This window comes from Natrix helvetica, assembly GCF_964273705.1.
Source record: "Natrix helvetica genome assembly, chromosome: Z".
Classification (NCBI taxonomy): domain Eukaryota; kingdom Metazoa; phylum Chordata; class Lepidosauria; order Squamata; family Natricidae; genus Natrix; species Natrix helvetica.
Window position 1 is genome coordinate 130,711,456 of NC_138554.1, and position 24,805 is coordinate 130,736,260.

The 24,805-nt window shown below is 44.3% G+C and overlaps 1 protein-coding gene across 2 annotated transcripts in view; it reads left to right on the plus strand.

The window, feature by feature from the left end:
* Positions 1-19,767: 19,767 nt before the first annotated feature.
* Positions 19,768-24,805, plus strand: part of LMBR1 (limb development membrane protein 1) — a 69,847-nt gene continuing 64,809 nt past the window's right edge. The window contains exon 1 of one of the 2 annotated variants that reach the window (XM_081932331.1): positions 19,768-20,091. In XM_081932331.1, the coding sequence (XP_081788457.1) occupies positions 20,029-20,091 (63 nt within the window). In that variant the 5' untranslated portion in view covers positions 19,768-20,028. The remainder of the gene's footprint in view (positions 20,092-24,805) is intronic. The other variant, XM_081932330.1, reaches the window with a different exon arrangement.

The window sequence follows — 24,805 nt, forward strand, 5'->3', positions numbered from 1 at the left end:
GGGAATTAGTTGTTTAGCAGAGTGATGGCATTCAGGAAAAAGCGGTCCTTCTATCTAGTTGTTCTGGTGTGCAGTGCCCTATTGCATTGTTTTGGGGGTAGAAGTTGAAACAATTTATGTGCCAGGATGTGAGGGTTCTGTAGTTATTTTCACAGCCCTCTTTTTGATTCGTGCCGTATACAGGTTTTCGATGGAAGGCATGTTAGCTTAAAGAACTTCTACCTTCCATCTTCCATGTAAAATCCATATACGTGGGTATGAGATACTGCAATATCCGTATTTTTCTTGCTGTCTTAGAGCTTAAAGGGAAGGTGGGCTAGATATACCATTCTACACTTACCCATAATATGTCAAAAGAACAAGCTGAAAAGATGGTCAGAAGAGAGCATGTTGAAAATTGAGGAATCTCATTAATATCCACTTAGATATAGGGAAAACTGCGGGACTCAACCATTTGATGCTCTCTTCAGATCAATGCTGACTACTTAGTATAGTGTTTTTCTCAACTTCAGCAGCTTTAAGATGTGTGCACTTCAATTCCCAGAATTCCTCAGCCAGTATATGGGGTGGGAGGATAAGTCATTCATTAATATTAAGAGCTGTGGCGGTGCAGTGGTTAGAATGCAGTATTGCAGGCTAAGACTGCTGATAGCCAGGAATTTGATCCTCACTGGTTCAAGGTTGACTCAGCCTTCCATCCTTCCGAGAGCGGTAGAATGAGGACCCGGATTGTTGATTGCAATATGCTGACTCTATAAACCGCTTAGAGTGGGCTGTAAAGCACTGTGAAGAGGTATATCAGTCTAAGTGCTATTGCTATTGATTGATTCGAATATGTCTTCACTAAATATGGTTACATTTGGATATATCTAATTTATTTAATTCAATTTAGGCCAATTCAAACTGACTCTGAAAAGGACACAATGTAAGACCATTAAAATCCAGTGCAAACCAAAAACAAGATGTGACCTGATCATTACATACAGACAATGTCACATATAACAAAGACACACCCAACAAGGGCCCCATCCATGTCAACCCATGGCCTAGGGCAGGGATGGCGAACCTTTTTTGGCTCGGGTGCCATAAGGGGGGGAGCGCAGGGGGGTCGTGCGTGGGCGTGCCACACCCATAATGAAACGTGCAAACCTCCCCAGTGCGCATGCGCGCATGACAGGCGCGACCCCCATTTTTTGCATGCTTTTTTCGCCCTCCCCAGGTTCCAGAGGCTTTATAGGAGCCTGGGGAGGGCAAAAACAGCCTCCTCTGCCCCCCGGAGGCCCTCCAGAGGCTTCAGGGACCTTCGGGAGGGCAAAAACCAACCCTACGAGCATACCGGAAGTGATTTCCAGTTTGCTCGTAGGGCCATTTTTAGTCCTCCTGAGCCTTCAGGGAAGCCTCCCGAAGGTCCCTGAAGCCTCTAAAGGGCTTAAACCTACCCTATGAGCAAACCGGAAGTCAGTTCTCGAACTTCCGGTTTGCCCATAGGGCTGGGGGTTTTTTGCTCCAGAGGCTTCAGGGAAGCTCCTGAAGCCTCCGGAGGGCCTCTGGGTGTGGGGGGTGGGGGAGGCTCTTTTCGCCCTCCCCAGACTCCTATAAAGCCTCTGGAGCCTGGGGAGGTCGAAAATGGCTTTAAAAAAGGCTGAACTTGCATGCCCTGACAAATGGCTCTGTGTGCCACCTGTGGCACACGTGCCATAGATTCACCATCCCGGGCCTAGGGCAACGGTTGGCAACCTGCTGTTCTGGAGCCACATGTGGCTCTTTCATCCCTCTGCTGTGGCTCCCTGTCACCAGTCAGTTCCACAATTGATAGGGCTTTTGGTTAGGATTGGTAGAGGAAAAAGGACATAGTGCTAGGAGGGGACTCTATGGTTGGGGAACAGGACTTCCGATTGGCTCTACAACTGAATGGGGGGCTTCTGGTTAGGACGTTTGTGGTTCTTTGAGTGTTTAAGATTGCCGACCAGGTCTTTAAGAATTATGGAATGCCAGGTCACTAAGATCCTCTTGAATTGTTGCAGGTCAGTTGTGTGACACCACAAAAGCAGGAGAGCTCAATGTTCAGTATGTACTCCTTATCAAAGGTACTTTAGAAGTGATTAAATGTCTGCCTTAAATTATGCAGAATTTCTCCTTCCGAAGCAACATAGCCTGCTTACTCAGCTAATTCTAGCAGATCTTCAATTAAATTCCATCAGTTTCTCCTCAATATATCTTTGAGTGCTTTGGAATGCGTCACAGTCTAATTCAGATCTCCTTTTATAGCAATCTGACAAGAACCACACCAGCATGTCCTTTGCCTTTGACAAAGTCACAGATGTGTCCCGACCAAAGGGTGCGCCTTCCAGAAGGAACTATAAATGGAGGAGTTATGATACGGGGAATGTAAATGTGGAATGCAAATGTGTTGACAATCTTTTAAGACATCCTGTCCTTTAAATAAAGGATAGATTGTGTTGATTTAGTCCAAAAAGGCTGGCCTTCAAAACTAAAGCACATTTCGCTCAATACAGATACATCTTATATGCCCGTGATGGCAAACTTTTGGCACACGTGCCCACAGTGGCACTTGAAGCCATGTCACCTGGCACCCACAGCCTTGCCTGTTTGTCTTCCTGGTTACTCCCGTGCATGCATGTGCAACGATCAGCTGTCCTTCACGTGCGTGGAAAACCAGTGTGTGCATGGGCATCAGCCAGCTGATGTCTGGTGTGCATGCACGCCAGAACCCAGAAGTTTGGCTTTTCTAGAGCCCAATCCCTTTGCATGCATGAGTGCCAAAACCCAGCCTGCACATGCGCTCCGGCCAGCTGATCATTGGGTGCACATCCACACTAGAACCTGGAAGTTTGCTTTTTTGGAGCGCGGCCCCAATGAGCACACATTTTTGCGGGACCTTTTCGGTAGCGAGTGCCAAAAAGGTTCGCCATCACTATTATATGCTGTCCCAAGATGTTGCGAGTCACAGTTTGTTTAGTCACGGTTTTGGGATAAATCACAATTAGCTATGTTCATGCAACAAGGTGAGTTGTGATTTATAAATCCCCTCATTTATAGGCTGGCTAGGTTCCTACGACACATTAAATCTAAACAATTATATGGTAGTGTTATTGGATGTCTAAAGGTAAAGATTTTCCCTCCCCAGTTGAGTCCGACTGTAGTGCTCATCTCCATTTTTTAGTTGAGGGAGCCAGCATTGTCCAAAGACAGTTCCCTAGTCACATGGTCAGCATGACTATAAACCCGGGGCACACAGAATACTGTTTACCTACTCTAATTTCCGTGCTTTCAAACTGCTAGGTTTGTGAGAGCTGGGGAAATAACAGGAGCTCGCCCCATCATGTGGCAGTCAGGTCTTAAACCTGGGCTGTCAGCTTTCTAGTTGGCAACTGTTGATCCATCGCACCCTCTATTGCAGGGGTATCAAACTCAATTTCATTGAGGGATGCATCAGTGTTGTTTTTGACACAATCCTGAGGGGGGGCGTCGCCAGCTTGACATCACTCATGTCATGGGCACCTGTGGTAGCCAAGTGCCAAGTTGGGACTTTCCTTCCTTCCTTCCCTTCTTTTTCCTTCCCTCTTCATTCTCCTTTCTCCTTTCTTCCCCTCTTTCCTTCTTTTCCTTCCTTGCTCTCTTCCCATCTTTTTCTTTCTTTCCTTTTCTCCTTTCCGGTCCCTTCTTGATGCTCAAATGCAAAAGGGGAAACATTTTGTTTTGTTTTAATTTGTTTTGCTAGCCCTCTGCTGGAGAAAATGGACTCCGGACCTCCGTTTTCACTGGAAGAGAGCTGCAAAAGGCTGTTGCAGCTGAAAATGGAGCTTGGGAGGGACGTGCACGACTCTCCCAAACTCTGTTTTTGCTGGCAGAGGCACCGCGGACTGCCACTTTGCTGTTTCCAGGGCAGCTCCGAGGGCCTGATCTAAGCACCTAACATAAGCACTTTTTAGACCTAACATTAGGCTGGGTTTAGAGATCCAATAGATCAGAGGTGTCAAACTCAAGGCCCGCGGGACCCTCCCATGGGCCTTGAGTTTGACACCCCTGCTCTATTGGATCTCTAAACCCAGCCTAATGTTAGGTCTAAAAGAAGCCACCGGTGAAATCCACATAAAATGCTAGAGTTGTGCTGGCTGGGGATTACGACGAAATCCCAAACATCTCTGTGTGGTCTCTGTGATGAGGATGACAAGCGCAATCTCCTCCAACTATAGGTAGTCCTCAACTTACAACCATTCATTTAACGACCGTTCAGAGTGACAAGGGTGCTGAAAAAAGTAACTTATGGCCAGTCCTCAGAATCACAACCACTGCAGGGTCCACATGGTCATGTGCTCACGATCTGAGTTCTTGGCAACTGGCTTGCATTTATAATGGTTGCAGTGTCGTTGCGTGATCATCATTTGTAACCTTCTCGTGGGTCTTCCAAAAAAGCAAAGTCAACGGGAGAAACTGGATTTTGGTTTCTAGTGAATACTCTCCATAGTGAACAGTGGATTCACTTAATTATTGTCTGTTTGCTTAACGACTGCAGCACAAAATGGTAATAAAATCAGGTCTGTTGTGCATTGACCACCGTTATGATCTTAGTGGGCAGGCTCCATTCTGGTTGTAAGTTGAGGATTATCTATGCTCCCCTTGCCGTTTATCCATTTTAGTGGAAGAAAAACTTGCCCACACATCAAGGGATTTATTTAACATTTTCATTTCCACTGGAATTGAAAATGCGATTCATTTCAGCGCATTTTTGCAGGAGCTGCATGTCTACTTCATATCATGTATGCTGTCCAGATTCAGGAAGAAATGTACCATTTAATAATAATAATAATAATATATTTATTTCTTAGCCGCACCCTCTCCCGAAGGACTCGGGGCGGCGTACAACAAAACATACGAAATAAATATGTACACAAAACAAACATAAAGCAAAAACATACACTGAGACATACACAAGGAGGAGGTCGATTGATAAAAACAATTAAAATACAAAATATAAAACCCCTAAAAATTAAATATAATTAAAATACCCGGTTAAAAACCCGTCAGGAGCGATATGGTTAGATCAAAGTTGAGCCAGGCCAGCTGCTTGGAATAGGTGGGTCTTAAGCTTAATACGGAAGGAGCGGAGGTCAGAGGTATTCCTAATATCCGGGGGGAGGTCATTCCACAGGGCTGGGCCCGCCACAGAGAAGGCTCTACTCCTAGGCGCCGCCCCACGACATTGTCTAGCGGACGGCACCTGGAGGAGCCCCTCTCTGTGCGAGCGAATTGGTCGCAGGGATGTATGGGGCAGAATACGATCCCGCAAGTAACTAGGTCCTAAGCCATGGAGCGCTTTAAAGATAGTTATCAAAACCTTGAAACGCACCCGATAGACCACAGGAAGCCAGTGCAGCTCGCGCAGGAGCGGTGTCACATGGGAGTACCTAGTACTCCCCATAATTACCCGCGCGGCTGCATTCTGAACCAACTGAAGCCTCCGGGTGCATTTCAAGGGAAGCCCCATGTAGAGAGCGTTACAGTAGTCCAAGCGAGACGTCACCAGCGCATGAGTGACTGTGCGCAAGGCATCCCGGTCCAGTAGGGGGCGCAATTGGCGCACCAGGCGAACCTGGTGGAACGCCCCCCTTGCCACGGCTGTCACATGGTCATCCATGGACAGCCGGGCATCCAGGAGGACGCCCAAATTGCGCGCCCGCTCCACGGGGGCAAGATGAATGCCCCCAATGGCCAATGATGGGATTAATTGGCTGAACCGGGGGGCTGGTACCCACAGCCACTCCGTCTTGGAAGGGTTGAGCTTGAGTCGGTTGTCATCCATCCAGATCCGTACGGCTTCCACACACCGGGACATCACTTCGATGGCCTCGTTGGGGTGGTTCGGGGTGGAAAAGTACAGCTGAGTATCATCAGCGTACAGATGGTATCCCACCCCAAAACCACGTATGATCTCACCCAGCGGCTTCATATATGTGTTGAACAGGAGTGGCGAGAGGACCGACCCCTGTGGCACCCCACAAGTAAGGGGGCGTAGGGTCGACCTCTCTTCTCCTGTCAACACACGCTGCGTCCGGTCAGAAAGTTGCAAAGAACCATGCTTCAGTTCTTTTAAAATCCTTTATAAATTGTCCAAATCAATCTCCCCCTCCAAAATCCAGACAAAATTGCAACATTAAATATAATAAATCTTCTGGTTGCTAGGCATCATATAAAAACTTATCTGTGACGTGTAAACTCATTTGCTAAAAAAGAGTTTGAATGTGTAAATGGAAGTTTTCTTTAATCCTGTCAGATAATCAGACACATGAATGAAGGGAACCTGAAATGATGGACATAAATACTCTTTTTTTTAATCGAGACCAGAGATTGATTAATCCTCAGTTAAAAAGATAATTATCATGATAGCAACTGGCCACAAAATTTGAGACTTGCAAACAATAATAATCTATATATATATAAAAATGGCTGTGTGTGTCTATGTTCCAGCATAACTGTGGAATGTCTTGAGCAATTTCAACCAAAGTTAGTATACAAATGACTTACTCCCTGGAAACAAATACTGTGGGGGTAAGACACCCCTAACACCCTTCGGGGTGTCTGTTCTGTTAAGATACAGCTGTTATGCCATAAATGGCTTCTACCGTACTGCCGTAAAATGGTTTCTAGTGTACAGTGCCATGGTAACAGCTTCACAGTACTCCACAAAGGGGGCCCTCTGGTAAGGGAGATGAAATCAGGGCTTTTCCTGTCTAATACAGGATTATGATAAATAAATACCCGGGCAACGCCAGGTTAACAGCTAGTTATCCTATAAAAAAATTAGGACACATGATTAGAATGTTGGTGAATAAGCCAATTACTTTTTTCCTTCCCTTTAAACGTGTCCAGTTCCTTAGAGATTGCCTGGATAAGTGGACAAGAGTCCCTGCAATTACCTCTTGGCGAAGCTTTGCCTCTTTGTAGGGCTGAGAGAAAGTGACTGGCCTAAACTCATCCAAGGAGCTTCATGTTGAAGGTGGGGCTAGAATTCATGGTCCCCCACTTTTTATGTAATTTGCATAGAGCCAGTTTCTTCTCTTTGGCCTTTTACAAAAAAAGCAAAATCTTGGGGTTTCCATGTAACCCAATTATTGAGGAATTTGATACATGATCAACTCTACACCAAGTAGAAAGTTGTAGGTTTAATATAAACTGTCCAGATAATTGCTTAGTACTATATCCATGCTACTGTATGTCTTTGAGAAGGCCTATTCTTCTATATCTCACCACCGGTGTCTAATTTATTATGTTGTTTCGGAGAAAAGCATGAAATAGGCAACTTTTCAAACAGACACTCTGCTTTGGGCTAATTATTACAATTGTTGGGTTCTTGTAAATCAAGGTGCAATTGGAAAGTATTGATATTGATGACAAGTTGGCTGGTCTATAAGAGTCACCTGACTTCCATGCCCTTCAGAAGACCTCTACCATTTCTGGAACGGGAGATATATTTTTTAAAAAAATCAGAGCAGTAGGTTAATATATGTGCAGAGAATTGAGGTTTGAACAGAATATTGTTAAGGTAGCCAACCTCAATCTGGCATAGATGGGATTTGGCTATTTTGACAGGGAATTGAAATTTTGGGAATTGAAATCTAACATATCTTAGAATAGCTGCTATAAGGATGATTATGAGCTTGGTGCTCTCTGACCTTGGTTATTTTCTTGCAGATGTTTCATTGCCTAACTAGATAACAACATCAGTGCTATAAGAGAGTTCACAAACTCCACAGCCTTCTAGTACCCTAAGTGAGTAATGAAATGTTTGCAAGAAAACAACCAAGCTCAAAGAGCACCAAGGACCATACAGTTCAATCCTGATCTACATATATTCTCTTCTGTGGTATCATCTTTAGTGTTATTTTTGATTTTGATAATACAACATTGGAGATGACATCCATGGTTTGTGTGTTAGGGAAGTATATGATATATCGGCTGGGACGTGCGGTCAGGGGAGGCAGGGGAGGCAGGGGAGGCAGAGCCTCACCGCTCTCATCATGAAAATTAAAAAAAAAGGGAGAAGGGAAAAGGCGGTGAGGAGCCTTCTGCACACATGGTCGGGAATGGGAGCGCTCCGTGGTCCCCTTCATGTTGACTCAGGAGTCAGGAAGGAGGGGAATGGGACCACGTGTGCAGGAGGCTCCTCTAGCCTCAGCCTCCTTCCTCCGCACGTCCCATTCCCTGCCTTACTAAGTCAATATGAAGGGGTTCGCGGAGCGTGTGCCGTGGTCCCCAGGAAGGAGGGGAATTCCCCTCCTTCCTGACTCCTGAGTCAACATGAAGGGGATCGCGGAGCGTGGTCCCATTCCCCTCCTTCCTGACTCCTGAGTCAACATGAAGGGGACCGCGGAGCGTGGTCCCATTCCCCTCCTTCCTGACTCCTGAGTCAACATGAAGGGGACCGCGGCTCACGCTCCGTGATCCCCTTCATGTTTTTTTTTAAACAAAATTTTATTGATTTTTAAGAAAAATAGACAAGGAAAAGGGTAGTGGAATAAGTTACAAATTTTGGCAGTTACAATATGCAGGAGGTGATCCCTCCCCCCGTACTTATACGGGGTGTAATAATCTAATGTATTAATAAATTTCATTTATTAATACATTAGATTATTACAAGTCAATGGTATCTGTCAGCATATAAACTTTTATCTTCAAATAATTTCAGTCATTTTACATCAAACAGATTTTCTTGTTCATTTTTGTGATCTGAGTTTTCTCGACGTTGCCCCTTCTCCCCCCACCAGCAGAGCTCCGGCCCCTCCCATGTCCTGTGTGTCTGGTGTAGTATCATCAGATTTGTCTAGGAGGGCTTCATTTTTTTCCATAAAGGCCTGAGCCTCTATGGTTGTGTTGATTCTAACTCTTGTGTCCTCCCAGAAAATTAGCATACCTTCAGGCATCAACCATCTGAACCACACCCCTTTCTGGTATAATTTCTTCGCTAATAACGAATAGTTATTTCTTCTCTCTCTCACTTTCTTAGGGATCTGTTTCAGAATGGTTACTTCTCAATCCTGGTATTTTAATGCTTGCCCCCTTTGTGCACTCAGAATCTCATCTCTTGTAGTCTTTCTAAGGAATTTAATGTGTACCTCCCTTGGAACATTATGTGGTCTAGCGTATGCTGAATTTACTCTATAAACCAGGTCCAGGTCCCACCCCATCTGTTGTTTGTCTTTTTTAATGTATTCAGCCAAAAGGTTTATCATAATGTCCCTTAAATCTTCATCATCTGCCTCAATCACATTTTGAAACCTGAGGAAAAAGGACATTCTTTCAAATTCCATTTTAATCTGGTGGTTCTCTAACTCTTTGTTCCCTTTCTGCACCCCCCCCCCACCTCACCCCTCATCTCAGCCGTCTCCTCCTCCAAAAGATCCAATCTCTGTGAGTTATTAATCGCCCGGTCTTGGTTCTCTCTAAGCTGTTCATTCATCTCCTTGAATTGATTTTTTAAGTCCTCCTGTCCCTTTAAGATCTGTTGGAACATCTGCTGAAAGTCCACCTCAGAAGGCTTGGGGTGAAGCAGGGAGGTTAAAGTCTGTTGTCCACTGGGGCTGGACGCTGAGGACGTCGGGGCGGAGACTGCAAAACCCAGCTTCCCCGGGGGTGGTCTTTTGGGTGGCATTATAATGAGCAAAGAGATAACAATGTCAATACAGAGAGGAAACAATTAGGGAGGAAAACCGCCGAGGAGCTCGCGAGGCAGAGAGTCCAAGCAGATAGGAACCTTTTCTATATTCAGCTCCTGGCAATAGAGTAGTAAAGTCCTTTGTTCCAAGCCCAGAGTCCAATGTAACAAGAGACTTATCTGAGTGTCACGGAGACAAAGACAAAATGCCTGAAGTTTCTATGGGTGGAGTCACGTTTCAGTGTCCATGAAGACAACGGAAGTATGCCATCTTGCCCTGCCAGCTCCAGGATCAGAAGGCAAAATCCAAATTTTCAAAGTTTTCAGATCATCACCTCATTTACTCAATTGCAGTCCAAAATCTGCCTTTGCTATGAGCGTGATTCCGTTGCATGGCTCCCCCCCACCTCCTCCTCTGGGGGCAGAGAGCAAAACCGTTTAAAGCCGCTTGTCCAAGGGGGGGGGGAAATCCCCCTCCTTCCAGTCATGCTTCTCCAAAACAAGTTGAAAGTCAGTTTTAAAGAGCTGGCAGTTTTTTTTCCCTTTCAGCCAAGTAAAGGAACGGGGGGAAGTTTCCACCTTACCACACAGCAGCTGCGTCCTTCAGATCTTGCTTTCTTCCAGCTGCCTCATCCCGAAGACGCCGTGGCGCCTCCCCTTTTGCCTCCCGGTGCCTAGGGCGATGCGGGGAGCCTCCCCCGGCCTCCGCTGACACGGGGGATTCCCCGCTACGCTGCCCCCTTGGCAGGAGCCCCTCCAGGGCGTCCTGTGCCCCCCGGATCAGTGGGGGGCCCACCAGAAGTGCGCGGGGCGAGCAATGCCTGCCCGTCGGGATCCACAGCCGGAACCAGAAGTCGATCCCCTTCATGTTGACTCGCCAAATACTTCATCTTGACAATTCCAGGATGCCCCACATGTAAAGCTTCCAATACTGCCTTGCACAGTTTGTTTGGAACAACCACCCGGTCCCCCCACAGTAAACAGTCTTTGATTACCGACAACTCATTCCGTTTAGTAAAAAACATTTTAAATTCGGCCCCAACAGGCCCCTTGGGCCACCCCCTCCACACCCAGTTCAAGATTTGCTTAATGGTGGAGTCCTTCACAGAATGACGGGCAATGTCATTGGACGAGGCAGGTCCAGTGTCCAGGCAGTCAATAAGTAGAACCGGTGTCTCGGGAGAGGGGTCAGCGAGCAGTTCGGGTAGGGAACAGTGGCTTAAAGCATCTGCGTGTCCCAATGTGGAACCAGGGCGGTGGATCAATTTGTAGAAGTAAGCAGCCAGGAAAACAGTCCACCTGGTCATGCGAGGTGGCAGCGACACCGGAGTAGGTCAGTCCCCAGCCAGTAGTCCCAACAATGGCTTGTGGTCCATCACAAGTTCGAAATCCTGGCCGTAAAGGTACTCATGGAACCTTTAAACTCCCGCTACTGCAGCCAAAGCCTCTCGGTCCATTTGGCTGTAGTTTCTTTCCGCAGAAGACAAGGTTCGTGAGTAAAAAGCAATAGGGGCTCCTTTGCCGTTGGGCATGCGGTGGCTGAGGACAGCACCAACGTCGAATGGAGATGCGTCGCAGGTTAACACCAATGGCAGGGTCTGGCTGTACTGGACCAGCAGGGAGTCAGCAGTCAGAAGGTGCTTGACCGCGGCGAATGCGGTGGCCTCGGCTCGGCCTCAGGACCATTTGGCATTCTTGGCCAGGAGATGATGCAATGGTTCAGTGACGGTGGCCTTCTGTTTGAGAAAGATGCTGTAGCAATTAAGGAGCCCGAAGAACGCCTGCAGCTCGGCTTGAGTGCGGGGTGTGGGGGCTTCCTGAATGGCTTTTATTTTTTGTGATGTCGGGTGAATCCCAGAGCCATCGATCATGTACCCCAGGAATTCAACCCTTGGTGCATAAATTTTGCATTTTTCTTTTTTGAGCCGGAGGCCTTTTTCGCGAATTCTGGTCGAAACCATTCTTACTCCTTTTAAAAGTTGTGCCCTATTTGCAGCCGATACTAAGATGTCGTCGAAATAGGAGACGACTCATGGTATATCCTGCAAAAGCCGTTCCATGACTCTTTGGAACAGTCCAGGGGTGATACTAAGTCCAAATTGCAGGCGGTGGCATTTGAATGCACCCCTGTGCATCACAATGGTTTGAGCCTCTGCTGTGGCGCCATCTACAGGCAACTGTTGGTATGCCTGCACCATGTCTAATTTAGCAAAGATTTTTCCTGGGCCTAGTGAATGTAATAAGTGCTGTACAATGGGTACAGGGTATGCGCTTTGTTGTAGCACGTTGTTAATTGTACATTTATAGTCCACGCATATGTGGACTGACCCGTCAGGGTTGACCTGGGTCACAATAGGGGTCTCCCAACACGCATGGTCGATTGGCTCTAGGATTCCCTGGCTCATGAGCTTATCAATTGCCCTATCAATTTTAGGGTGAAGAGCGAAATTTACTCTTCTGGGCTTAAGCCTGATAGGCGCTATGTTGGGGTCCAAGCTAAAAGAGATTGGCGTCGCCACATACTTACCGAGGCCGGAACCGAAGACGTCCTCGAACTCCTTAAAGATGGCCTCGGCGCCATCGTCTTTCACGGAGTTGATCCTGGTCACTTCCAACCCTAGGGCTTGAAACCAATCGATCTCCAGGAGGCTCTGCAGGAATGCTCTGGCCACAGTCACAGGGAACATGGCACAGAAGTCCTTGAAGCATACCCGGAAGGTGCCTTGGCCCACGATGGGGACTCGGTTCCCAGTGTTCGGCCACTGGGTCATACGGAGTTGGCGGGGCGTGCATGGCCATTCTTGGTTGAGGCGATTCGAATTTGCCACTCAAAATGGTAGCTCGATGTCGTGCCGAAGCTCCAGGCTGGATCTACTTGCTCGATGTCTCGTTGTTAGTTTCTTAGCCTATCTGCCTCTCAATCCCATCCTCGTCGCCAGTGTTAGATTGGGTAATGAGAAGGCAGACACAGGCTTAACGTAACAACAGCTCTTTATTACAGAGGAACAAATATGTACAATCCAGTAACTGCTTGGCCTGACAGCAGCCCTTTTATAGGGGGCTGTCAGACCTCTTAGCCAATAGGATTAAACCTCTGTTACCGCCAGAACAGAGGACCAGAATGGAAACTCGGGTAGCTAGAGTGAATATCTAACAGTATACTTTAACTGAACTGGAATATTTAGAATAGAATAGAGCTGGGTAATAATAATAATAATAATAATAATAATAATAATAATAATAATAATAATAATAATAATAATAATAATAATAATAATAATAATAATAACAACAACAACAACAACAACAACAACAATAATAATAATAATAAATTTTATTTGTTAGCCGCACCCTCTCCAGAAGGACTCGGGGCGGCGTACAATAAAAACACATAAAATATACAAATATAAACAGTACATATACAGATAAAATAAACATATACATATGCATATACCTATGCATGGAGGAGGTAGCAGACAAATAAAATGGAATTAAAATTTACAATTTAAAATGCCCTCAATTAAGTTACAAAATTTAAAAACCCGTCAGGAGCGATATGGTAAAACTATGGTTGAGCCAGGCCAGCTACTTGGAAGAGGTGGGTCTTGAGCTTTGCACGGAAGGAGCGGAGGTTAGAGGTAGTCCTGATATCAGGGGGGAGGTCATTCCACAGGGCTGGGCCCGTCACAGAGAAGGCTCTGCTCCTAGGCGCCGCCCCCCGACACTGTTTGGTAGACGGCACCTGGAGAAGTCCCTCTCTGTGCGAGCGAATTGGTCGCAGGGATGTATGGGGCAGAATGCGATCCCATTCTGGGATCGCATTCTTGGTAGTCTTCTAGTCCAGCCCCCTGCTGGAGCAGGAGAACCTATACCATATCAGATAAGTGACTATGTAGTCTCTTCTTAAAACCTCCAGTGATGGAGCATCCACAACTTCTGAAGGCAAGCTATTCCACTGGTTAATTGTCCTCACTGTTAGGAAGTTTCTCCTTAATTCCAGGTTGCTTCTCTCTTTGGTTCGTTTCCAATTATCTCTTCTATTTCCTCTCTTTCATTTTCTGGAGTGGATTGAAGCACACTGGTTGCACAGTTTAGCTTTCCATAATTATGAACACTAATAACATAAACTAACTGGAAAATTATTTAAGCTGTTCATACTAAACAAATTACATATGCCAACATTAAACATGTGTTTCAATACACACCAAGTTTATAAACTGTTTAGTCCAATGTTTCAATTGTTCTGCAAGAGAATTCACAATGACTACAATTCTTAAGATTATCCTCTTTGCACTTTTAAAAGGTTGTCATTTTAAATTTATAGATTTTTAGTACAATTGTTATTGATGGGGAATGGATGCATTTTCCATGCAATGGAAATTCAGTGGGAAAAAAGAAACATGGAAAGGGCCATTTTGCTTCAGGAAATGTACTATAAATCTCATTTTTTATGATATTTGAAGCTCTTACCCTGATGACTTCAGGGTCAATTTCCAAAGGTTTGTGCATCAGAAAGCAAGTGCAAAGATTTCTCTCTCTCTTTTTTGGCATGGGAAGGATTTAAAAAAAAAGAAATGCTAAAGAAATCTCATTGAGAAGCTCAGCATTTTAGAATAGATATACTAAAAACACAATTCTGAATTTATGTGAAAACTTTAATCAATCATACTTGGGAAAGAGACCAGAAGAGATTCTAAACTACTGAAGGCAGATTGTATTGTTGAAAGAAATGTCCTTCTGGGTTCAGCTCCAAGTGGGGAAGACACTGGAAACATGGAGGCTGTTTGGAAAGATGGCTTAATGGTGGACAGGACCACATTGCTAGAGTCCTGAACAGAAAAGATGATCAAATGCTTCAATGTTGGGTGGAGAAGAAGAGAAGGGCCTGAGGAGGGGCTTGCTGAGCTTTTTATAATCTGTTCAGACCCACCTATCTGTTTCCTGTTCCTGTGTAAGAAATGTATTCTGATTGGTTGTCAGACTCCCATGGGGCCATGCAGGGGCAACTCTCTAGGCTGTGTTTTGAATCCAGGTTTGGTTGAGTTCTCAGATGTCGTGTGGTGAGTGGCTAAAGGCTAATCATGCCTTAATCCCATCACCCTGGAGCTGAAGGGGAGAACTCTTTATTATGTAAAGGGACTGGCTTAGGGATCTTAATGGCCCATTGACAAAGGGGGCGGTGGCAGGAAGCTGCAGGGAGCTACTTTGTCTTTAAAACATGTTTCCCCCTTTTCACATCCAAGGAAATGTAATATTCTGCCTTTTCAATATTTCCTAGGATATTTCATTTTGGGAGAGGGCTGGGTGATAACTTTCTACAGTATATAGTGCAGTAAATACGTGGCCTTTGTATTTTCAGAGTCGGGCGAGAGTACAGGTAATCCTGGACCTACAGCCATTCATTTAGTGTCCATTCAAAATTACAATATTTAAAAAAGTGACTTGTGACCATTGCGAATTGCCATGGTCATCTGACCAAAATTCAGGCGATTGGCAACTGGCATATATTTATGATATTTGCAGTATCCCAGGATCAGGGCATTTTGTGCCCTGCTGACAAGCAAAGTCAATGGAGAAGCCAGAGTCATTTAACAACCTTGTTACTAATTTAAACGATTCTGTTGATTTACTTAACCACTGTGGCAAAAAAAGGATATAAGGTTGGAAGAAATGTCCACCTGGGTTCAGTTCCAAGTGGGAAGAAAGACGTTGGAAACATGGGGGTGGCTTGGAAAGTTGGTTTTAATGGTGGACAGGATCACGTGCCTTGAAGATCTTGGGCGAAGGAAAAAAAGGGCAGAGATGCTGAAAGCCCCTGGGTTTTATGCCCTCTCTGGGCTTTTGAATTTGAACTTGTATTCTGACTGGTTGTCAGACTCCCCTGGGGCCACGCAGGGGTAACTTTGTAGGTTGTCTGTGTCCCAGGCTTGGTTGAGCCTTGCTGGCTGATGATGTAATGAAGGGGCATTGGGCAATTCCTCCCATGGCTCTGCCTGAAGGAGGTAGATCTTTGTTATGTAGCATAGACTCAGTGACGTGCGGTGAGGTTTACAGCTTGTGAGGCAGCAATTTTTTTAGACTTGTGGACTTCAACTCCCAGAATTCCACAGTCAGGCATGCTCAGTTGCGACCTGCCACCCTCCGCCCTGGGATTCGGTCACGGCACCGCCTGCCAGAGCTGCGCGGAATCCGGGGCGCGCTTGTCGGGCGAGGGCAGCGCAGATGGGGAGCGGACGGAGTGGAGGAAGCCTCTCCCCCCCCGCTTCCCGCACCCGAAAGAACAAAGGGAACCTCTGCCGCCGCCCGGGCAAGCTGGCCAGCCTCTCTCACGGCGGCTCTCTGGTGCCAAGCTTGGGAGTCTTGCAAGCACCGCAGGCTGAACTGGAGCCTCGAGTCTAGGGCAGCGAGTCATTCGATAGGAAACTTGCCTCTTGGAAGGAATGATTCGGCTTGGCTCCTGCTTTGCCTCTCCTGCCTCTTCGCTTCTCCGTTCGGTCGTTGGGCGGCAGATCGAAAGTGGGAGCCAAGCTGGGTCATTTCTCCCAAAAGGCAAGTTTCCCATCGAATGACTCGCTGCCCTGATGATGAGAGGTTAGGCTGTGCCTCACTTGCCTCACCTGACTGCACGTCACTGCATAGACTGGCCCAGGCCTTAATGGCCAATTGACAAAGATTGGGGAGGAGTGGGAGCTGAGTTTCTGCCTCCCTTTTAGGGGAAATATTCTGTCCTTTTAATATATCCTACAATATTTCATTTTCCCAGGAGAGGGGTGGGTGCTAACTTCCCACAATAAATTGGGGCAAAACTCACTTAAGAATTGCCTTGCTTAACAATGGAAATTTTGGGCTCAGTTGTGGTTGTAAGTCGAGGATTATCTGCACACATCCTTCCCCACTTCTCTGATTGCTAAGATACACAATCAAGTCATATTTTAAGGCTACAACCTTCATCTTGCAGCACTCATGCCTGAAAGATGGGACCCAGTTTTTAGATTTTTTTTCTTTTAAAAAAAGAAAAAAAATGTTTTTGTTTGTTTGTTTACAGCATCTCACCTCAAACAACAAAGCTCCAGAAAATCTGAAAGCCTACACTCATCTTTGGGATACTTAAGTCTGGAAATGGCCCGTTTTTTGACTTCCAGTTTGAAGCCTCCAGAGGGCGAAAAATGGTAGAAAATGGAGGCCGAAATCAGCTGCACATGCGTGCTGGACAGGGCAACGCCTCATGTGCCCTGAGAAATGGCTCCGCATGCCACCTGTGGCACATGTGTCATAGGTCCGCCATCACGGGGCTAAGGTGCTACGTAATAGAACCTGGAACACTGAATTCTAGTCCTTTGCGGGCCTGAAAACTGGTTGAGTTTGAAAAGATTAACTCATGACAACTGGACCAAATTTTATTATATTATTTAGTTGGAATAAACCATACTCTTGCCATACTCTCTGACTCGCTGCCTATCCAAAATTTTCATTTGACTGAAAAAGTTACTTGGATGAGTAATGGAACATCTCAGTTTTAATGAACTTTGGTCCAGTTGCTATGATTTAATCTTTTTGGATACTTTTGGCCTGGAATCTTCATTTACGTGGTTGACTTAGAACTCAACCTATATCATAAAATTGTTGTGGTCGGGAAAGTAGATGGAAGCGTTATACACATTGTCTTGAGTTGTTAGAAAAATAAAAGTAGGATACAAACATAGTGTTTTATGTATATTGCCAACAAAACTGCACCTATGTGTCTACATCAGTGGTGTGTAACAACCAGTACACCCTGGTATGGCCGTACTGGTGCCTGCCGGGAGCACTGGATACCATTCCGGTACGGTGTTCTGGACGGCCCACCTGAGTTTCTTACCGGTTTTTGAGCTCTTCGGCACTTCTGCGCATGCGCATGGGGCATATGGCGCCTGCACGATGCTCCACCGAGCAGCTGGAGTGTTGCGAATGTGTCGCAGCGCGTCGCAGGAGGTAAGGACCCATGTGTGCGCTGCGCACATTCATGTGGTGGACACCAGGCCCTGTTACACCGTACCGGTTACACCGAGATCTGGAACCCACCACTGTTCTACATCATATCAAAGACTCCTAGTTGGGGAACAATTTTACATACTGCAAAGGTTGGGTTCACAGGCTGTGCGTGCTGCAAATCAATCTACTCATATCCAATATTATCATGAGCAATACCACAAATACAGGTAATCCTCGACTCACAACCACAATTGTGCGCAAACGTTATGTTGTTAAGTGAGAAATTTATCGTGTTTTGCTCTGTTTTATGACTTTTCTTGCCACATTTGCTAAGTGAATCATGGTAGTTGTTAAATTAATAACTCGGTTGTTAAGTGAATTTGGTTTCCCTATTGACTTGTCAGAAGGTCGCAAAGGGGATCACATGACCCCCCAAGACATTACAACCGTCATGAATATGAGTCAGTTGCCATGCATCTGAATGTAAATCACATGACCATGGGGATGTTGCAATGGTCATAAGTGTGAGAAATGGTCATGTCACTTTTTTCAGTGCAGCTGAAACTACAAATGTTCACTAAATGAACTGTTGTAAGTCGAGGATTCCTGTCAACAATTAACATTAGTTCACTGTGCCTGAATATGCACATCTCTTGGTCCATAGACAACCTGTGTGTTTTTTATGATGTGCTACTTTTTGTGTTGTCTACATGTGTTGCTCTTTGTTAGTCCACTTGAGAGTAGCCTTGACTGAAGAGGCTTATAAATTCACAAATCAATAACAAATTTTGTCAGCTTTTGGCTTCGTGTATCACAATCCCCAACTAATAAATTTTACCCTCAATCTCCCAAGTATTTTCCCTACAGCGAGCAGGGCAGATTTCCCTTCCACTGGCTCTTCAGAAAACAAACAAACCCAGAGTTCCACTTTTTTAAAAAAAACATTTAATTTTTTTTAAAAAATACAAACAATACAGAGTACATATACATCTAAATACAAAAAAAGGAAAAAATACAAATATTACAGTGCACCCCGACCCCCGGAGACCATTTCCCCACCTTATATTTCTTTTTCTATAACAACTAAAAGGTATGCAATATATTCCAATTGTGTCCTTATCCCCTCCAAAACATATTCTTCAGTAGGTTTATTCCCTTTGCTTTCCACCAACACTGTTTTTATAAAATCCCCCCATATTTCATTATACTTGTTTGCTTTAATCATCCTTTTTTTAAAAATTTAATTTCTGTTGTTAATTTATCATTTGTTGCCATTCTCCAAATTTCATTATACCACTCATTTTTTGGAATATCCCAATATTGTCCCCAATATTTAGCCATCACTAATCCAGCTGCCATTATCAAATTTACAATCAATTCCTTTTTGGTTTCATTTACGGTATATCCTGTTTTTCCACCAGCAACAGTAATGCAAACCATGGTGACATATCTAAATTTACATTCAGCAGTGCTCTAATTTCTGTAAACACTATGTTCCATATTTTTGTGCACTATCCCGCCACATATGTTTATATGTTCCAACCTCTTTCTTGCACTTCCAACAAATATTTGTATATTTACCATCGCCAGAATCCCACTTTAAGAGCGCTGGGGTTATGGGTGAAGTTAATTTTAATTATAAATTTAATATAGAACATACCTAGGACTAAGTGTGTGAAGTAATAAAACCCCTGGTAATTTTACTAAGATTTTTAAGAATGACGTTACAAAGTGAGGAACAGGAAATTAGCTACATTGCATAATAAAAGATGTGCTTGCTTGCTTCTAAGTCTGATCTTTTCTTTATTTGATTATTTATAATAATCCCTCCGTATAATCTACATCCTTAAGACATATTTTTTTGAACAAAAAAAAAGAGCGCCTACTTTCAGCGCCCCGCCGAGCACCGAAGCTCCGCCTCCTTCCTTACTATTGGTCCTCGGCGACGATCAGCCCCGGCCCACCACGAACAGCGACTCCTCCCCCTTCGAGTCTGACCAGCCCACGGGCCGCTGCGCCCCTACCGCTTGTCAACGTTTGCGCAGGCGCACTTTTCCCGTGAGTCCGCTCTCCTCAGCGCTCGCGCTCCCCGCCGCAGCAGGGCGGGCTGATACGCCCCGCGCGAGGGAAGGGGCGGGGTGGGGCGGCGTCGGGACGTTGGGGCCGCGCGCGGTGCTGCCGCCTCTACCGCGGTGGTTGTTGTTGTCGTTTTCGCCGCCGGGAGAGGCGTGTTGGGCCCGAGCTTCCCGGCCTGAAGAGGGTCCCTATTACCAGGCGTTGCCCACCGGTCATGGTCCCTCGCTTGCCGCCTGAGAGGCAGGAGGCGCGGGGGCAGCAGCAGCGGCCATTGCTGGAGGGGGCTGCCCGGCGAGGGCTATGACAGGATGGACGCGGACGAAGTGACCATCCGCGAGCAGAACTTCCACAGCCAAGTGCGGGAATACACGGTGCGTAGTCGCCCCGGAACGGCGGGCTACAGCTGCTGCTGGTCCGTTGCGCCCCTTGTCACCGGCTGAGGCGGGGGCTGCGACTCACCTGAAGCCCCGGCCTGCCCGCGTGGGGTGAGAGGGGGAGACCCTTTCTTGCAAAACACCCATGGCTGCGTTTGGCTTTGAGTCTTCCCTTGTCACTTTAGGTACTCTCAACAGAATAACAGAGTTGGAAGGGATCTCGGAGGTCTTATAGTCCAACCTGCTGCTCTGGCAGGAAGCCATATAACCATTTAAGTCCAGTCTCTTCTTAAAAGCCGCCAGTGATGGAGCACCCAAAACGTCTGGTGGCAAGCTGTTTCACTAGTTAATTTCTCTCACTGTCAGGAAATTCCGCCTATCTTAAAGTTGGTTTCCCCATGCTGGCTGGAAAATTCTGGGAGTAGAAGTCCACCCTTCTTAAAGTGTGCTTAATTCCCCATCAGGCCTTCAAAGTCACTTTCTCTCTTTCCTCTCCCTTTTAAGAAAACAGGTTCACCACCACTTGTGCAAAGTGTTTATGGTGTTTTTTTAATAAAAAAACCTGGAAGTTAATAATGCAATGTTTCCCCTTGTGTGCATTGGTTGGGAGGACAAAATGCAATAAGAATGTGATTACTTGTTGCCACTTCTACCCTCTGCAGGTCAAGATATCTATTTTCATGCTCTGGAACCTCAGGAGAGAAGCAGTCAAAACAATACAGAGTTCAATAGTTTCACACTTTCCAATTGAAGTAGAATTTAGAGTGGAGGATTGCAATCCTCCCAACCCACTTAGCATCGTACAGATATTCTTTCGAATTATAACAGCAAGTGAGCACAACATTTCTGTTGCTAAGTAGAAGTGTGGTTGAGCGGCTTTTGCCCCGCTTTCATGACCTGTCATGCCACTGTTAAGGAATCACTGGGTGGTTATTAACATGGTTATAAGTAAATCTTGGCTTCTTCATTGACTTTGCTTGTCAGAAGATCACGAAAGATCACATGACCGCGGGACTTTGCAACTGTCATATATAAATGCCAAGCGTCCAAATTTTGATAATGTAAAACCACAGGAATTCTGCAAAGGTGGTAAATGTGAAAAAAGGGTCAAAAGTCACTTTTTTCAGTGTCATTGTAACTTTGAACGGTCACTAAATGAATGGTTGTAAGTTGAGTACTACCTTTATTTCTACTAGATTTAAGACAACAGGCAAAATGGAAAATTTTACTATTGATAAACATTTGGCTCACAAACATAAGTATAGTAATTAAACTTTTGCCACAAGCGACATGCTTAGATGTGTTTGTGGTATATATGGAAACTAAACTTGGTACATATGATGAAATCACTTAAACTCTTACACCAAAATTATGTGGTGGATGTTATATGTTTGCAGCCTTAAGTTACTTACAAAGTAATTAAGGTGGGATAAACATCTTTAAAATAATAATTGAAAACATGGGAAATCTATATAGTACTAGGAATGGGGAATAAAGATTACCAGATATTATATTGCAATATTATGCCAGATTAAGAAAATTATATATTTATATATTATGTAATTTTATTTTTATTTTTTAAATCAAATTTAGAGACCGCCCATCTCACCGAGTAACTCTGGAGAGTGTACAATTAAAAGCTGAAAATCATATAAAGACCATCCTTTTGTAGGGGACACTTAAAACAGGAGTATAATAATTAAAATGAAAAAAGCTAGAAAAGGGCCTCAAAGCACTAGCCAACCCAAAGATAGCCTACTTCTCTGTGAGCCCCAAGCAAATAATCAGGGCCCTGTATTCAAACTCTTCTAAAAGACCTCCATTTTTCGAAGGAGGATATTCCAAAGGACAGGAAAAATTGCAGAGAAGGTTCTCTTCCTATGCTCTGTTCCTGAAAAGATTGGCTTGAATTCTGGTTTCATTTAATATCTATTTTTCATCTTGGTGTTAAACTGCTTTATAATATTATGTCATATTGAGTCAGATCATCATTTAACTTAATCTTAACTATCAAAGTAATGGTTTACCCAGTCTCTTACTGGCACAATGGCTAAATGTGACTTTTTGTTTCCATATCATGCTTGTAGCAGATGCATTTCATTAGTTTGATAGGATTATATTATCTTTCACATTTCACATTTCATCCAAAAGAGAAATATAGATGTAATCCATTTTTTCTTTTTATTATATTTATTTGTAAAAGTCTATGCCACGTGTAACATTGTATATTAGCTTTTACTAGCTTCCTGAATTTTAATAATCCCATAGGTTAATCATTGCAGGCAGTTCTCACTTAACAATGGTAATTAGGAATGGCAACTCTGTTGCTAAGTAACACATTGATAAAATTCTATGTTGTGTGATTGCACCAACTTATAACATTAGTTGCAATAGTCACAGCTGGTGTTATTAGGTGAATCTTGTACCTGGCAGCATCCTGCGTCATTTGCTACTTCCTATTAGCTTCTCCATTAATTTTGCTTGTCAAATTTTTTCAGTGAAGGTCAAATAGGATGATTATGTGATAATGGGATATTGCAACTGTCAAAATTGTGAGCTGGTTGCCAAATGCCCAAAACACAATCATGTGATTGTGGGGAGAATGTAGTGTCCGCAACTGTGAGGACCGGTCATAAATGCCCCTCATTTAGCATCATCACGACTTTGAACATTTGTTGAAAGAGTGGTCATTCAATGAGGATTACATTTATACCACACTGAATGATATTACCATCAATTGCAAATGAACGTAATTTGTCCCATCTTCCTGATATATTATATGCTCTAAATCAATCTCCTAATTCCTGTGTACATTGAGTTTTTAACTGTAATGTTACAGTGAATTATTCTGACTGGTTTGTGTTATCCAACTTTGCATTGTTTCACTGTATAGACACTACATAGTGGATTACATAAGCTTTTAAACAGCTTTATGAGATTTTTCTAATTCATGTTGTCATTTTTTGCCATATCTTATTAAGTCAAAAGGAGGAATCTGTAGTGCTTTCTAGTGGGCAAGTTAGTGTAGCCTGTATTCAGCTGTAGCTATGCATCTCTTGGTGAAACACCAAGAGAGCAAAACATTTAAAAAGTCAGTTTCCGAATTTCCGTTTTGCACGTTGAATTGTTTTTTGCCCTCTGGAGGCTTTAGGGAAGCTTCCAGAGGGCGAAAGACTGCCCAAAATGAAAGCTGAAGTCAGCTGGCGCTGACAAGGCAACACCTTGCGTGCCCTAACAAATGGCTCCACGTGCCACCTGTGGCATGCATGCCATAGGTTTGCCATCACGGGTCTACCCTTTGCTGTTGCACTTGAGTCCATTTGCTTTACTGTTGGTCGGTCTCCTATTCTCTTTCCTCCTAACTTTCTTAGCATTCTAGACTTCTCTTGAGCTGGTTCTTTGTGTTATATGTCTTAAAACAGCAAATTTGAGCAAAATCATTTGTGTCATGAATGGTAGCTCAGTTGGTTTGGTTTGGTTTTGGTTTGGTTTTATTGGACTTATATGCCGCCCTTCTCCCAAAGGACTCAGGGTGGCGTACAACAGGGGTCTCCAACCTTGGCCACGTGAAGACTTGTGGACTTCAACTCCCAGAATTCCTCAGCCAGCTTGCTTGCTGGCTGAGGAATTCTGGGAGTTGAAGTCCACAAGTCTTCAAATGGTAAAGGTTGGAGACCCCTGGAGTACAACATAAAAACACATATAACAAAAGGTAAATTTTTTCACCAATCCGCTTGTTGGTTTTCTTAGGTGTTCATGATATTCTCAGGGACCTTCTCCAAAACCAAAATGGAAAAGTGTCAATATCGTTTCTATCTTGCTGCTTTAAAATCAAACTTTCAGTTTTTTAGTGTCATGAGAAATTTCCCTGCACAATTTTGATCTTTGTAGGTTTAGACACATGTGAATATTTTTTTCCAAGGCCTTTGAGGCTGCTCTATCAAGTGCTAGTCTGCAGTGTATTTCTTGACTGCTGGTTCCTTTACTGTTGTAAATCAGTTCTAAAAGGCAGAAGCTACCGCCATTTCACTATCTTCACTATCAATTTTAAGGCTGGATTGCTATACTTCTTGTATTCTTGTATGGACTGCACCAGTAGAGGCTAAACCAATTTTGTTGCATACATGATGTACAATAAAGGCTTTGAAACTTAAACTTATACCTGTTATCATTGGTTTGATCTTTTTCTTTCATTGCAGTCCGATTTTTTTTTCATTGCACTCCTTGACTTTCATTACTAGAGCTTGCAGTTCATTTGCAAGTTATCAGAGTAGCATCGTATCATCACTACAGAAGAAATTACTGATGTTTGTTCCTCCAATTTTAAAAGCACAGTCATCTTGTACTAATCTGTCTTCCCTCAATATATTCTGAATAAATTTGGGGAGACTATGCAACCGTATTTATACTGGTAACTATGTCCCATTCCTTAGCCAAGCTGGAGCCAGTCTGTTTCACCATGGTCTACGCAGTCTATGGTTTCCTTGTTTCTGTATATATTTTGCATGAGCAAGATGTTCTGGGATTCCTACATTGTATGGCTTGATATGGTTGATGCAATCAAAGGCCTTTTTCATAATAAAACAGACATTCACTTCTTTGTGTATTCTTTGACTTTCTCAATCATCTATTGCGCCTCAGCAATAATATCTTTTGTTCCTTGGCCTTTCCTAAAACCAGCTTTAACATCTGGCATCTTCCTTTCTATATA